The following is a 13,126-nucleotide window of genomic DNA, read 5'->3' as shown; positions in this document are numbered from 1 at the left end:
CCCTTTGTTATTTTCCACCGTTGTAACTTCGAATGATCACTAAATGAATTATAAGTCGTCAGTCGAGGACTACCTGTACTGTAATGCTACCCTATCATAGAAGGAAGGCCCTGTGTTTAGCTGAAGCAAGTCTGAAGCACTACATTGGAGTAATTCATATTTGCCCACAGACTCCATGAGATGGCTCAAAAGCAATCTGAATGCTATTTCTGAGTTTGAAAAGTGCTCCTGATAAATGTTATTGTCTACTGTGCCCTTCCCAAGTTTTCAAGTGGATTCATGATGGGCTGAAGGACTCAACTGCCTTACTCTTAGGCAAGGCAATATTGTCTTCATAGCCTACAGCTTGCCTAAAAAACAAGCAACACCTTCTGTGTCTATTTCCAGAATTGTGGTATATGAATGCCCAATCCTGCTGTACTTAAACCTTCAGGAAAGGAAAAGCATGTGTGTTTAGATCAGTGGTGGGTTTCAAATTTTTTTAGAACCTCTTCTGTAGGTGTGGCCTGCTTTGTGGGAGTTGCTTGCTGGCCATGTGACTGGGTGGGTGTGGCCAACTTGTAAAATGTGGTGAAACTCATTTAACAAGCTCTTGCTTAGCAACCAAAATGTTGGCTCAGAAACTCTGGCATTTGAAGCACGCAAGTCTTAAAGCTGTCAGGTTACAAGACCGTTGCACCCCTAACCCTTTAGGGGAAAAAAACCCAGGGGTGTTCAAATGTGACAGCATTAAGACTTGTGGACTTCAACTCCCAGAATTCCTCCTCTTGCTCTTCATCTTGATGATGTGCGGACGGGCGGGGGGAGGGAGCTGGAACCGGTTTTAAACGGCACTGTAGATTTGTGGAACCTCTTCTATAGAAGAGGTTAGAACAGGCAGGAACCCACCCTGGTTTAGATACTCCCTTATTTTCTGCTAGGTTCACCTGATACAGCTACAGAAGGTGTGAAGGACATCATAGGACATCATGAGGCAACTCTGACTAGAACTCATCCATACCAGAGATGGGTTGCTCCTGGTTCAGTCTGGTTCAGCTGAACCGGTAGTGGAATTCAGGCATGGGTTGCAGAACCGGAAGCAACCCAGGCCTGCCATGCCCCCGAACCGGTTCCCTCGCTGCTGCTGGGCTGCCGCAATTTTGATTTCTAGTTGTTCTGCGCATGCGCGAAGAACAATTTACATTGAACAGTGCACATGCGTCTGGCCCATGTGTGAGCAAAGTGAGTGAGTGTGCGTTGTGTGCGGGTTGCGAACCATTAGTGAAACCGGCAGCAACCCACCCCTGAACCATACGATAAATTCATATCTTGAAAAAGTAGATATTCCACTTCATAATTATTGAAACCATAGACTAAGATCAGGCCGTGAGTTATTAAAGCAAGATGGAGAAATCTCTTACCAGCCACCACAAGTTCTTTTTTGTTGATTTTAGATACACTTCCATGCTCCACTTTGCAAATATAATTGCCATTGTCTTCCATCTTGACTACCTTGCAATACATTAGGTTCTCTCTGCCCTTTGTGCTATTCAGAATTGTTTTATTTTTCTGCAAGATAATTTCAGTTTGATCCTGGTGAAGTAGGATGTTCATAACAGTTGAACATGTTATGCAGATCTTATCCCCTTCGGTAATATTCTGTGGTGGGTTGATGGTTATTTCAGGAACACGAAATGGTTCTGCAAAAAAGAAAAAGCCAATCTATCATAATTTTAAAAAAACCACAAAACAATAGCATATGGAAAGTTTCCAGAGAGGTGGCTACGTTACTCCGCTAAAGAAAAAAAATGAGTCTGGGCCTTGTGGCAGCTGTCAGAAAAATAATTTGGGCTCCCAACTCAAGCTGCGGCTGCATAAGAATAAAAATGAGATTCAAACAGCTGTGAGGAAAGAAGAAATATTTATTCCTAAAAGCAAAACAGTTTGCATTTAAGGGCAAGGTGCAAAGAAATGGGGTACAGCAAGAGATTTTTTTATAGGGGGAGCTTGTCTGGGTGTCATGTGCTGATTCTGGGATGACACTTGAGGGGTGTGCGTAGTATATTTATTCTTGTGAATATGGAGCTCCTCTGAGAAACCTAATTTAATTAACTCTAGCGTGTTTGCAGAACTGATCCATTGATATGTGGATAAAGTAACTTATTTGAGGAAGTTTGCCAATTTTAGTTGATTAACTTAATTTCAGCTTGATTCTTAATTATCTAGTGGAGACACTGATTCTCAGATCATTATGGATTTGTCAATATTTTAAGGGGAAGATGGAAACAGTATAAAGAATAAAATATATTTGGTTATAAAATTTCTCGCACATTGTATAAGCTAATTAAGAATTTAAGATGTCATTGATTATGGTCCACTTCTTTAGATATATGTAGTATTATCCATATGAAGGACTGAGGAAAGGGAAGGGTGGGAAGGATAAAAGTAAAGATTAAATAAGGAAGTAAAAATAATTATTATTTATGGTTAGTTGCATGTACTATTATTTATTTATTGGTATTGTTGAGACTCTGGGAAAATATGCATTTAGTTTAAGCACTTGCTGTCCAATGGTGTGTGTGTGTGTGTGTGTGTGTGTGTGTGTGTGTGTGTGTGTAGATGGTAATTTCAACTGTGTAATGAAAGCCCTGCCCTACTCCTTTGTACATGCATGCAACATTGACACATATACAAAAGGAACAAGGGATAAACAAGGGAAGAGCCGAGGTGGCGCAGTGGTTAGGGTGCAGTACCACAGGCCACTTCAGCTGACTGTTATCTGCAGTTCAGCAGTTCTAATCTCACCGGCTCAAGGTTGACTCAGCCTTCCATCCTTCCGAGGTGGGTGAAATGAGGACCCAGACTGTGGGGGCGATATGCTGACTCTGTAAACCGCTTAGAGAGGGCTGAAAGCCCTATGAAGCAGTATATAAGTCTAACTACTATTGCTATTGCTATAATCACTATCTTGCCTGTTCTTTCTTTCTTTCTCCTTCTCCCTCCCCCCCCTCTCTCACACACACACGTCAAAGTATGATCTAAACTACCTTTTTATCTTTAAATCCAGACCATTGCATGAGTTTATATTAAAAAAACCATTCACAATATAATTCTGTACCCTTGTTGAATTTATTCTCTCACTGGGGAGATTATTAAGGGACATACACATATTTATGTCTGTTCAACCAAGGATAAATTGCATTGCAACATTTTAATAAAATTCCATCTCTGCTGTTAATGTTAGTGAATGGACTTGAAGAAAATAATTGTGATGAAATATTTGAGGTGGTTTCCCCTACCTGCAACATCTCCACTACTTCTAATTTAAGCTCTGTACCCACAAAAACACATGTGTGGTTGTGTCTATAAGGCAGTAGAGCCAGTTAACTTCTTATCCTTTTGGGGTGCAAAAAAAAAATGACTGTGGAGACAATTCAGCGGCATGGATTTTGGGACTTAGGGGTGGATGCAGACCTACTGGGCATTCTTGCCTTGTTCTGCTTATTGGTTTCTAAAGATAGCACCCTACCCTTAGCGTAGCAGAGTACTTATGTCAGAAGCACCAAGGTGCTTCCTGATTGAAAGATTTAGCCAGTGACATCACCATTGCTCAAGGGAAACCCAGTAAGGGACTACTTTCATGTTCCCAGCAGAAGCTGGAGCAAAGGACAGGAGCTCAACCCTGCCCCAAGGCAGCATTCGGGTCTCAAACACAGGCTAGCTAACCTCCAACTCAGCATCCTAACCATGCAAGCCACTGTGCTCCTCACCCTACCCTTTGCTGCTCTTTTAGTGGAGTTGAAGAGCTCCTTGGAACAGTAGTCACTCACATGACTTAGAAATCACTAGAAAAACAGGGGAAAAGGTGAAACAATTGAAGTGTTTTTGGTGCTGCCCATTGGTCAACTTGAGGGCAAACCCATGAGTTCATGAGATGCTTTCAAGCCTCATCAGTAACAAAAAGAGTAATTGTGGAATGGTTGAAAACAGTTGTTGGAATGAAAACTGTGGTTATGTGCAATGTCCTTTATTTTCCCTGGGTTAAAAATGGTGACATTTTTATCATAGCATGTATTAATCAGCTGGTCCATGCAAAAAAAAACAGCTGCAGAAGGATACAAAGAACCATATATAGTATTACTTCCTCAGGACAAAACAGTAGACATCTGGCAATGCTGTGCATATGTAGTAGTAATTCTTTAAGATGTCACAAGACTAATGGTTGTTTTAGTTTCTGTAATGATCTTTGAGGACTTAGATATTTTGATGTTTAGTTCTGTTCAAAACCCTGCTATGAACAGTGGAGGAATTTGACAAAAACCTTTAATTGATTTTAAAATATATTACTGCCAGCATCAGAGATAATACAAAACCAGTGATTTTGGCAGTTCTTGTATTTTCAATCAAGAGTGAGCTAACATGCTTGGAATATCTCTGACAATTTGAAAACCGCCTTTTTGATTCAAAGATCCATCTGGCATAGCAATTATTTATCAATATGTTAAGATATTGAATTTAGTAGCTGGAACAGTAAGGTGTACAATAGGCCAGAACCCACAGTTATAGTTGATTAGAGAGTGCTGACTCATGCATGATGCAATCTACGCTAGGATTGGTTGCTGCAAATATAAAGGGGGAGTTTTCCTTTCCCCCCTCCTTTTTCTTCTTCTATGTGCTCTGTACACTGTTTAATTTGCCCCATCATGTTCCTGTGTTCCTGTCTATCTTGTGGTTTTTTTTTCCTGATGATGACAAAGACTGCTATAAATTTGAAATAAATATATACATGTGCTAGTCGTTCCCGACTCTAGGGGGCGGTCGCTCATCTCCATGTGAAAGCCTAAGAGCAGACGCTGTCCGAAGACGTCTCGGTGGTCATGTGGCCAGCATGACTAAACTCCAAAGGCACATGGATTGCTGTTACCTTCTCATCAAAGGTGGTCCCTATTTTTCTACTTGTATTTTTACATGCTTTCGAACTGCTAGGTTGGCAGAAGCTGGGACAAGTAATGGGAGCTCACTCCATTATGTAGCACTAGGGATTCGAACCACCGAACCAAGAACTGCATCTTAGAAAATTGGGGTCTTTCATAGGTTTCCTTTTAGGAATATTTCATTGATTTTAGGAGTATTTCATTTATGTAACTTTTAGAAATATTTAAGAATATTTCATTGATTTGACATGTAGGAATATTTCATCGATTTAACTTTCGAGTTGGCTCCTAAAAGCCAAGTTGACAAGACGTATGAGATGTAGAAAGAACTATTACTAAGTGATTCCTTAAAGTGTAAAAAAAAAATGTAGAAGAGAATATATTTAGGCTGGTTGGGCTTACCACGAGCATGTGTTTATCTGGGATGATGGGAATTTACAACTCAGTTTGCAGCATTTTTTAAACAAAATCAAAAAGCATAATTTTACTTATTAGTTTTGAAAGTAAAAGCCTGACTAACTTACGAGTCACGGTGACAATTGTTCGGTTACTGCGCTCCGAGGTTTGAGATCCTGTCATTGAATTCATCTGGACAGCACATTCAAAATATAAAATCCTGTCTCCGGCATCAATGGGAAATTCTAAGTCAACAAAATTTTCATATTGCGATGTTCGTCTCCTCTCATGTTCAACTCCATTTGCAGACTGTGCAGTTTTATAAAATGTGAAATAGAAAGGTGGCTTTTCTTCCGGCACTTCACAGCGTAAAAGTACATTTTCCCCTTCCATCACTTCTGTTTTCTGGACACTCAATATCGGCTTCACTATGCCTTCAAAATAGAGAAGCATTCATGAATTAAATTATATCTTTGCAAGTGACAAGCTGGAAGCCATTTTAAACAGCTTGATCTTGGGATTTTCATGTGTTAATACGTGAAAAATCTCGAGCTCAAGCTGTTTTTTCCAGCTCTGAAAAAAAGGAAGCCTAGCATCTTGGATCTTTTTTTTCTAAAGATCTTCTAAAATTCCTTCCTTTTTGAAGTTGTTATAAGAAGTTATAAGTTATGACAAGTTGTAAAAAACTGGAGAACCATGTTGGTTAAGGCATAGGGCTAGAAACCAAAGAATCGTAAGTTCTAGTGCCACTTTGGACATGAAAAGCCAGCTGGATGACTTTGGGCCAGTCAGTCACTTTCTCAGCCCAACTAGCCTCACAAGCAGAGGTAAAAACCAGCATGTTCTGACAGGTTCTGGAGAACTGGTAGCAGACATTTTGAGTAGTTCAGAGAACCGGTAGAGGAAATTTTGAGTAATTCAGAGAACCAGCAAATGCCAACTCTGGCTGGCCCCAGGAGTGGGGAGGGAATGGAAATTTTGCAGTATCCTTCCCCTGTAATGGGGTGGGAATGGAGATTTTGCAATAGACTTCCCCTGCCATGCCCACAAAGCCATGCCCACAAAGCCACATCATGCCCACAAAGCCACGCCCACAGAACTAGTAGTAAAAAAAATTGAATGTCACCATTGCTCACAGGGTTGTTGTTGTGAGGAAAATAGGAGGAGGAAGGAGCATTTGATATGAGTTATTTATAAAAATAATAAAGGCAGGAGAAAAAAAAGCCCAAAGAGGCAAATAGCAACTGACAGAGAGATCGTTTTGATAAAGTGAAAAAAGAGCAACTTTCTTTGGGAAAAATATCCCCTAAAGCATTGGGTCTCAACCTTCCTAATGCTGCGACCCTTTAATACAGTTCATCATGTTGTGGTGAACCCCAACCATAAAATTATTTTATGTTTTTTGTATTTTTTCAAAAATATGTGTTTTCCGACCCCTGTGAAAGGGTCGTTCGAACCCCAAAGGGGTCCCGACCCACAGGTTGAGAACCACTGACCTAAAGAAAGCCATTTTATATGTCATGGTTTCTTTATGGATTAGAGCCAAATGTCACTGAAGTGTTGCAAAACCTCTTTGGATTGCTTCCTTATAGTGCAGACTTGGGAAAGGCTGTTTTGTTGCTTTGGAGATTTGTAATCTAATTGGTAGAATAAAAGGATTTTCAAAAAACAACTGAATAAAAATCTGCAGTCCCAATAGAATTTTACACAAGAGAACTACATCCACAGAAAAACACCAGGAAGACGTGACTATGAAAAACATGGGACACAAGTGATAAGGCTGGGTGCTTTCCAAAATGCTAAAATATGTTGTAAAGAAAATGAAAAATAACACAAAAAGATTTTCTGGAATAAGCAGAAAGAAAAGAAAAGAAAGTGAGAGAGAGAGAGAAAGAAAGAAAAAAGAAAGAAAGAAAGAAAGAAAGAAAGAAAGAGGAAGGAAGGAAGGAAGGAAAATAAGGAGGAAAAAATAGAAAACAGCACTGTGGTAAAAATACAAGGAAAATTTGTATTTAATCTTTCCTATCTATAAAAAACAATTTTAATACCCGAGTTATTCCTTCAAAGTATAGAGACACCTACCTTCAACTTTTATGGTCAAAGGAGCACTGGATTTTTTTTTCTCCTCAACACTTAATGAACATTCATAGTATCCTGAAGAAGAAAATCTAGCTTGTGAGATTGTATACTGAGCGCTATCTTGTTCAACCATATTAGTAAACAGAAGGTCACCATTTTTGAAAAATGAAAACGTGTAATTCAGTCGGAAATGTTCGTTCTTGCTAATGTCTACAGAACAGTTGAGGATGAGTGAGTCTCCATTGCGCACTTCATTTTGTGGAAAAGCCTGGAGTGAAACTTTATTGATAGTGAACACTGGAAAAGAAGAGAAATGTTCATGATATTAGTTTCAGGAATCATCCACAGTCTGTTTTCCCCCCAGAAATCATTATATTGGATCCATACATCCAACGCATTTGAATAGGATGTTAGCCACTAAAGTAATCTGATTGTATTTCTTATGAATTTTTTGATTAATCAAATCAATAATAGGCTTGATTTGATTAATCAAAAAATTACATAATTGTATGCCTTGATTTGCATTTATTTGATACATTCTTAAACTGAGTAAAGATGCTTTGTAGTCCAAAGCATACTAGATTGCAAAAGACTGTACTAGGTCGTTCTGTAAGGTATTAGTCATCTTTCACTTGATGTTGCTAAATATTCAGGCTTATTTTTCCCACAGAAGGATTGTTTCAGTTGATGGAACAACTTCCTGGAGAGCAAAACTGAGGGGTTAATCAAAGAAAAAACCTGAGCAATCCAAAGGGGCTGTCTCTCAACAATGAGGAATGACAGTGAACCAACTGTAAATTAAATACCCATGTTTTCCCCAAAATAAGACAGGGTCTTATTTTCTTTTGACCCCTGAAATAAGCATTTGGCCTTATTTTGGGGGCGGTCTTATTATTTTTGAGATGCAGGAGGTGGCGAGCATGGTCACATTCTATTGTATTTGAATTTGTTAACTAGAGATCACCCCACTCCTTTCCTCTTCTGCTGCAGCATTTTAAGATTTTCCCCCAAATCTGCCCGGATGGCCTGGGAAGATTGCATGGGAGAAGCCTTATTCCCCCAGACATCCCTCTTCTTCATGTTATTTGTTTTTCATTTATTTCTTAACTTTAGTGTATATGATCACCCACCCACTCATTCCTGATATAAACAATAAAATAACCTGTGATCAAACAACAACAAGAACACTTTGAGAGCAATTAAAAAGAGCTCATCTGCTCTAGTGCTTAAGCCATTAGGCTAGAAACTGGAAGACAGTGAATTCTAGTTCTGCATTAGGCATAAAGACAATAAGGTGACCTTGAGCCAGACACACTCAACTCTCAAAAGAAGGCAATGACAAACCACTTCTAAAATCTTACCCCCAAAAATCACGAAAACAATCCCGGCAGTCATTCATTCCTATTGAATGCTCAAATCTCTGTCTCTGTCTGTCTGTCTGTCTGTCTCTCTCCCTCCCTCCCTCTCAAACACACACTCCACACAATCACCTAGTGCACTCACAGAACACCAAAAGAGGCTCACCCCACAACCTGGCCTGGTGCTCTGCTTCCACTGAAGGAAGCTGTTCCATTACCAGAAGACCTTGACTGGATTCCATCCAGAATAAGAAGGAAAGCAACAAAAAATTGGATGATTTCATTTGCATTTCTAAAAATTATACTAAATTAACCCCTGCACCAAGTGCTAAAAAACAATACAACTGCTGGTAAACAGTCCAATAACAAGTACAGAATAGTCAATGATAGGTAACCAATTTGGTCTAGTGGCTGAGACACAAGGCTAGAAATCAGGTGAATGTGGGTTCTAGTTCTGCCTGATCCAAGAAAGCCAGCAGGATGACCTTGTGCCTCATGCTCTCTCTCTCTCAGCCAAGTTTCTCAGCCAAGGGAGCCAGCATTGTCTGAAAATATTTCCTTAGTCATATGGCCAACATGACCATATGTTGAGGCGCATGGAACACTGTTGCCTTCCCACCGAAGTAGTACCTATTTATCTACTTGCATTTGCATGCTTTCAGACTGTTAGGTGGGCAGAAGCTAGGGCAGGAATGGGAGCTCACCCCTTTATGCAGCCCTCAGATCTTAAACCTATGCTATCAGCTCTCCAGCTGACAAGCTCAGAATCTTTAACTGCTAAAATGATTATTTATAAACTCAGTTGTTTGGATTGAGGCAAAACATACATTTCGTGAATAAATGATAAACCTGCCAATTTTGCATCTCATCCCTAAACTACTGATTCACCAAAGCCTTACCATGTTCACTGTCAATCAACTAACCCAGGGGTCGGAAACCTTGAACACCCAAAGAGCCACAAAAGTCCTAACCGGAAGCTCCCCATTCAATTCTGGAGTCAACTGTTCCCCCACCATAGAGTCTCCTCCTAGCATGGCATCCTTTTTCCTCTACCTGTCCTAACCAAAAGCCCTATCAATTGTGGAGCTGACCGGCGACAGGGAGCCGCAGCAGAAGGATGAAAGAGCCATGTGTGGCTCCAGAGCCACAGGTTGCTGATCCCTGAACTAGCCACATCAGAACCAGCTCACTGCCTTAGCCCACCTCTCATTTTCTGAACTTTGCAGATGCTTTGTGGCAATGGATCAGTATCTGTAAACTGAACTTGTAATGTGCCAGTGATAATATAAGCAGCAACAGGACTCCTAAAATTCAGAAAACTGACAATGGTCACAGTTATGTGAGTCCAAACAAAACAGAGATTTTGTACAAGTGATCCCCCCCAAAAAATGCAAACAGCAAATGCAGTTATTAAGATATAGTGAACTGGGGATTCGTTCTCCCTCAGATGATTTCTCCTGAGGAATATTACTGAGTAGCAGAAATTGTGCTAAGAGTTGCTCTTATTGGGTTCATAATATTCAAATGTTACTAAATAAATACTTATGTTTACACTGAATGTTTGATATAAAATTTGGCTAAGAAAGGTCAGGGAATGCAATGGAATAGGATGTATCTATAAATACAACTATCCTATCACCAAACAGTGAATTACTCTGCCCTTCAATATGAACATAAAGGAAGGGGGCTTTCCTGAAGTGAGAAGTCCCCACATCTTTTTAAAAAAATATTTATTTAGTGATCCATGATTGCAGAAAGCTCAAGAAACACTGTTCTAACTAACCCTGCCCATAATTCTTACGCTTTCAATCTAGCTGAAATCTCCCACTCCCTGCCCGATTCTCTCTCTTTCTCTTTCTTCCGTACAAAATCCCTCTGGAATACGGCTTCAAGTATTAATTTTATTATTTTGTTCATGAGATGATTGTACGTTGATGAATTAGTTATAGGTCATTTCCACACTTGTGACTCATAGCAGCATCCAACAATTGTGAAGTGATATACAGCCTGTCCTCGTTACTATTATTTTGTCCTCGCTACTATTATTTTGGCACAATAATGGTTGGTTGATTCTAGAAGACACCATAAACTACTGGTGCGGAAATGACTTCAGTATCTTTCTAAGGGAAGCTTTCCAGGTGTTTGCTATCAAGGTTTTTTTTTTTTTTTTAATGTTTGCAGCAATCTGTCTGTACCATTCTTATATACTGAGGTGGATCTGCTTCTTTGATCTAAACTACTGAGCAGATGCCAGGAAAATGTGGATCTTGATTGAACTGACCAATCCACAGAACATGTCATGATAAGGAGTGTAGCAATTTGATCAGCCAATAAGCAATAAAATCAGAGGTGGTATTCAGCAGGTTCTGACCAGTTCTGGAGAACCGGTAGTGGAAATTTTGAGTAGTTTGGAGAACCGGTAAATATCACCTCTGACTGGCCCATCTATTATCTGCCTCCAGAGTCCCAGCTGATCGGAAGGGAATGGGGATTTTGCAGTATCCTTCCCCTGCCACGCCCACCAAGCCACACCCACCAAGCCATGTCACGCTCACAGAATCGGTAGTAAAAAAATTTGAATCCCACCACTGAATAAAATGTTGCAGGCCTTTGTCCCTGCTATTAGGGCAAGGTGAGAACTAATTGATTGCAAACAAAAACCCTTGAAAAAGTATTGGGAAGTTCTCAGGAGACAGTGTAGTCCTTTCCACAGAAGAAAAATTATAGTGTGTTGTTTCCTCGTGTTCCTATCCATTTGTCAATTGTGAACATAACACATAATTTTCACAATCCGACCAATCTACTGAGGAGAAATCAGAGGAACCCTAACTGTTAGAACTGACTTTTACAGCTGATCTTTCAAAGTAGTGGATTGGGGAAGGGGCAGGGAAAAGAAAGATTGTCCTGGAAGAGCCAGCTGTAGAAACAGCAGGAAGATCAAGAGAAACACCAACACTTTACATGTCATTGACAGTAGCTGCTATTGGGAAAAGATATTAGAGACTTTCAGATCTTTGAAAACTGCCATAGATAGATTGCTTTCCTGCAGGGAAAACTGTGGAAAGCTTTCCTTAGCCAGAAGGAAAAGCATGAATTAGGGATGATTTAGGAGTTGAATCGGGTACATTTGAGGTTAATTCAGGCTACCAGGACAGCTTGTTGATATTAAAGAGACCGAATGCAGCAATAAGCATCATTTAGGTTGTGTTATTGCCCCATAATATTGAGAGTATCTCTGTTGTTCATGAACAGTTGGGTTGGGTTGATATTGGATATTGTTGGCAAAGCAACTTAAGGACAAAGGCCTTGGAGTAGGGTCTGGGTTTGTCAGAAAAAGACAAAATTGTGTAGTCTGTTGTTTTATAGGTGATATTGCTGCAGCTAGATAATTTTAGGCTCTGAAAGTGGTATCTAGAGCCAGTCTAGAAGGCTGCACTGTATATGTTCTTCATGTAAAGTGGACCAACGCCCATTTTCCTTCTCCCCTACTAAGCTGCTGTTCCATTGGAATAGCAACTAGTGATGCTCCATTCCTGATAAAAGGCAACAGACAAAAGCTAGTTTTGCCAGTCCTGACTGAAACAAAAATAAGACCTTTAGCATATGAAATCTCATGTTTTAAATAGACTGAAAACAAGGTTGGTTTCCACACAAGAGAACAGGATTTGGATATGAGATTTGGAACCATCAATTTCTATTCAGGAAGCATAGATGTGATCTCCATTCCTAATTCACAAAAAGGAGTTTTGGCTAGAAATGATGTCTAATCAAACGAAATGTGCACTATGGCTGATTGCAGGACAGGATATTATAATATGCCAGGGAATTTTCAAGGAGGGTCCTGATAGAAATTTCTTGATTTTGGGGATTGGTGCCTATTCCTGAACAGGCGCCATGCCCCTCTGAGCCTATTACTGCCACTGTTGGACCAAGCACCCGATTTGCTTCCAGCTTAGCTGTAGCTCATCTGTTGTTTTCCTTTTCCTTGGGCTGCAACACTGGAGCTTCCTGGAGCTTAAAGGCAGGCCATTTTTCCCATTAGTGGAAATGTTTGCCTCATAGCACCCTTTAGCTCCTTGGCTACCTTCCCTCCACACAATTATGTAGCCATGGCGACTAACAGCTATTTTTATTATCTGAAAACAAACATGATGAAGCAGAAATGGGAATGGAGGGTGGGGTGCAAACTGGCATGCCAATTCTGGCATTGCCCCATGGAGGTAGTGCTGGTCAGACAAATGTGGATCATTGCTAGAGGGCTTCTCAGATTTTGGTGAAGAACATTTGGGGAGACATCTGGTGCAGGGGTGGGTTTCAAAAATTGTTCGAAGCTATTCTGTGGGCGTGGCCTCCTTTGTGGGAGTGGCCTGCTACCCATGT

General features: G+C 40.2%; 1 protein-coding gene across 1 annotated transcript in view; it reads right to left on the bottom strand.

The window, feature by feature from the left end:
• The window catches only part of PECAM1 (platelet and endothelial cell adhesion molecule 1), a 68,543-nt gene that overhangs the window by 39,117 nt on the left and 16,300 nt on the right, over positions 1 to 13,126 (bottom strand). Inside the window, exons 3-5 of the mRNA XM_087710255.1 lie at positions 7,392 to 7,685; positions 5,438 to 5,743; positions 1,401 to 1,679 (exon numbers count right to left, since the gene is read on the bottom strand). Of these exons, the coding sequence (XP_087566381.1) occupies positions 1,401 to 1,679; positions 5,438 to 5,743; positions 7,392 to 7,685 (879 nt within the window). The remainder of the gene's footprint in view (positions 1 to 1,400; positions 1,680 to 5,437; positions 5,744 to 7,391; positions 7,686 to 13,126) is intronic.

This window comes from Thamnophis sirtalis, unplaced genomic scaffold (genome assembly GCF_051295495.1).
Source record: "Thamnophis sirtalis isolate CommonGarterSnake01/CBP01778 unplaced genomic scaffold, rThaSir2_p1.2 scaffold_3, whole genome shotgun sequence".
Lineage (NCBI taxonomy): Eukaryota > Metazoa > Chordata > Lepidosauria > Squamata > Natricidae > Thamnophis > Thamnophis sirtalis.
This window is presented reverse-complemented; position numbering and strand designations above follow the sequence as displayed.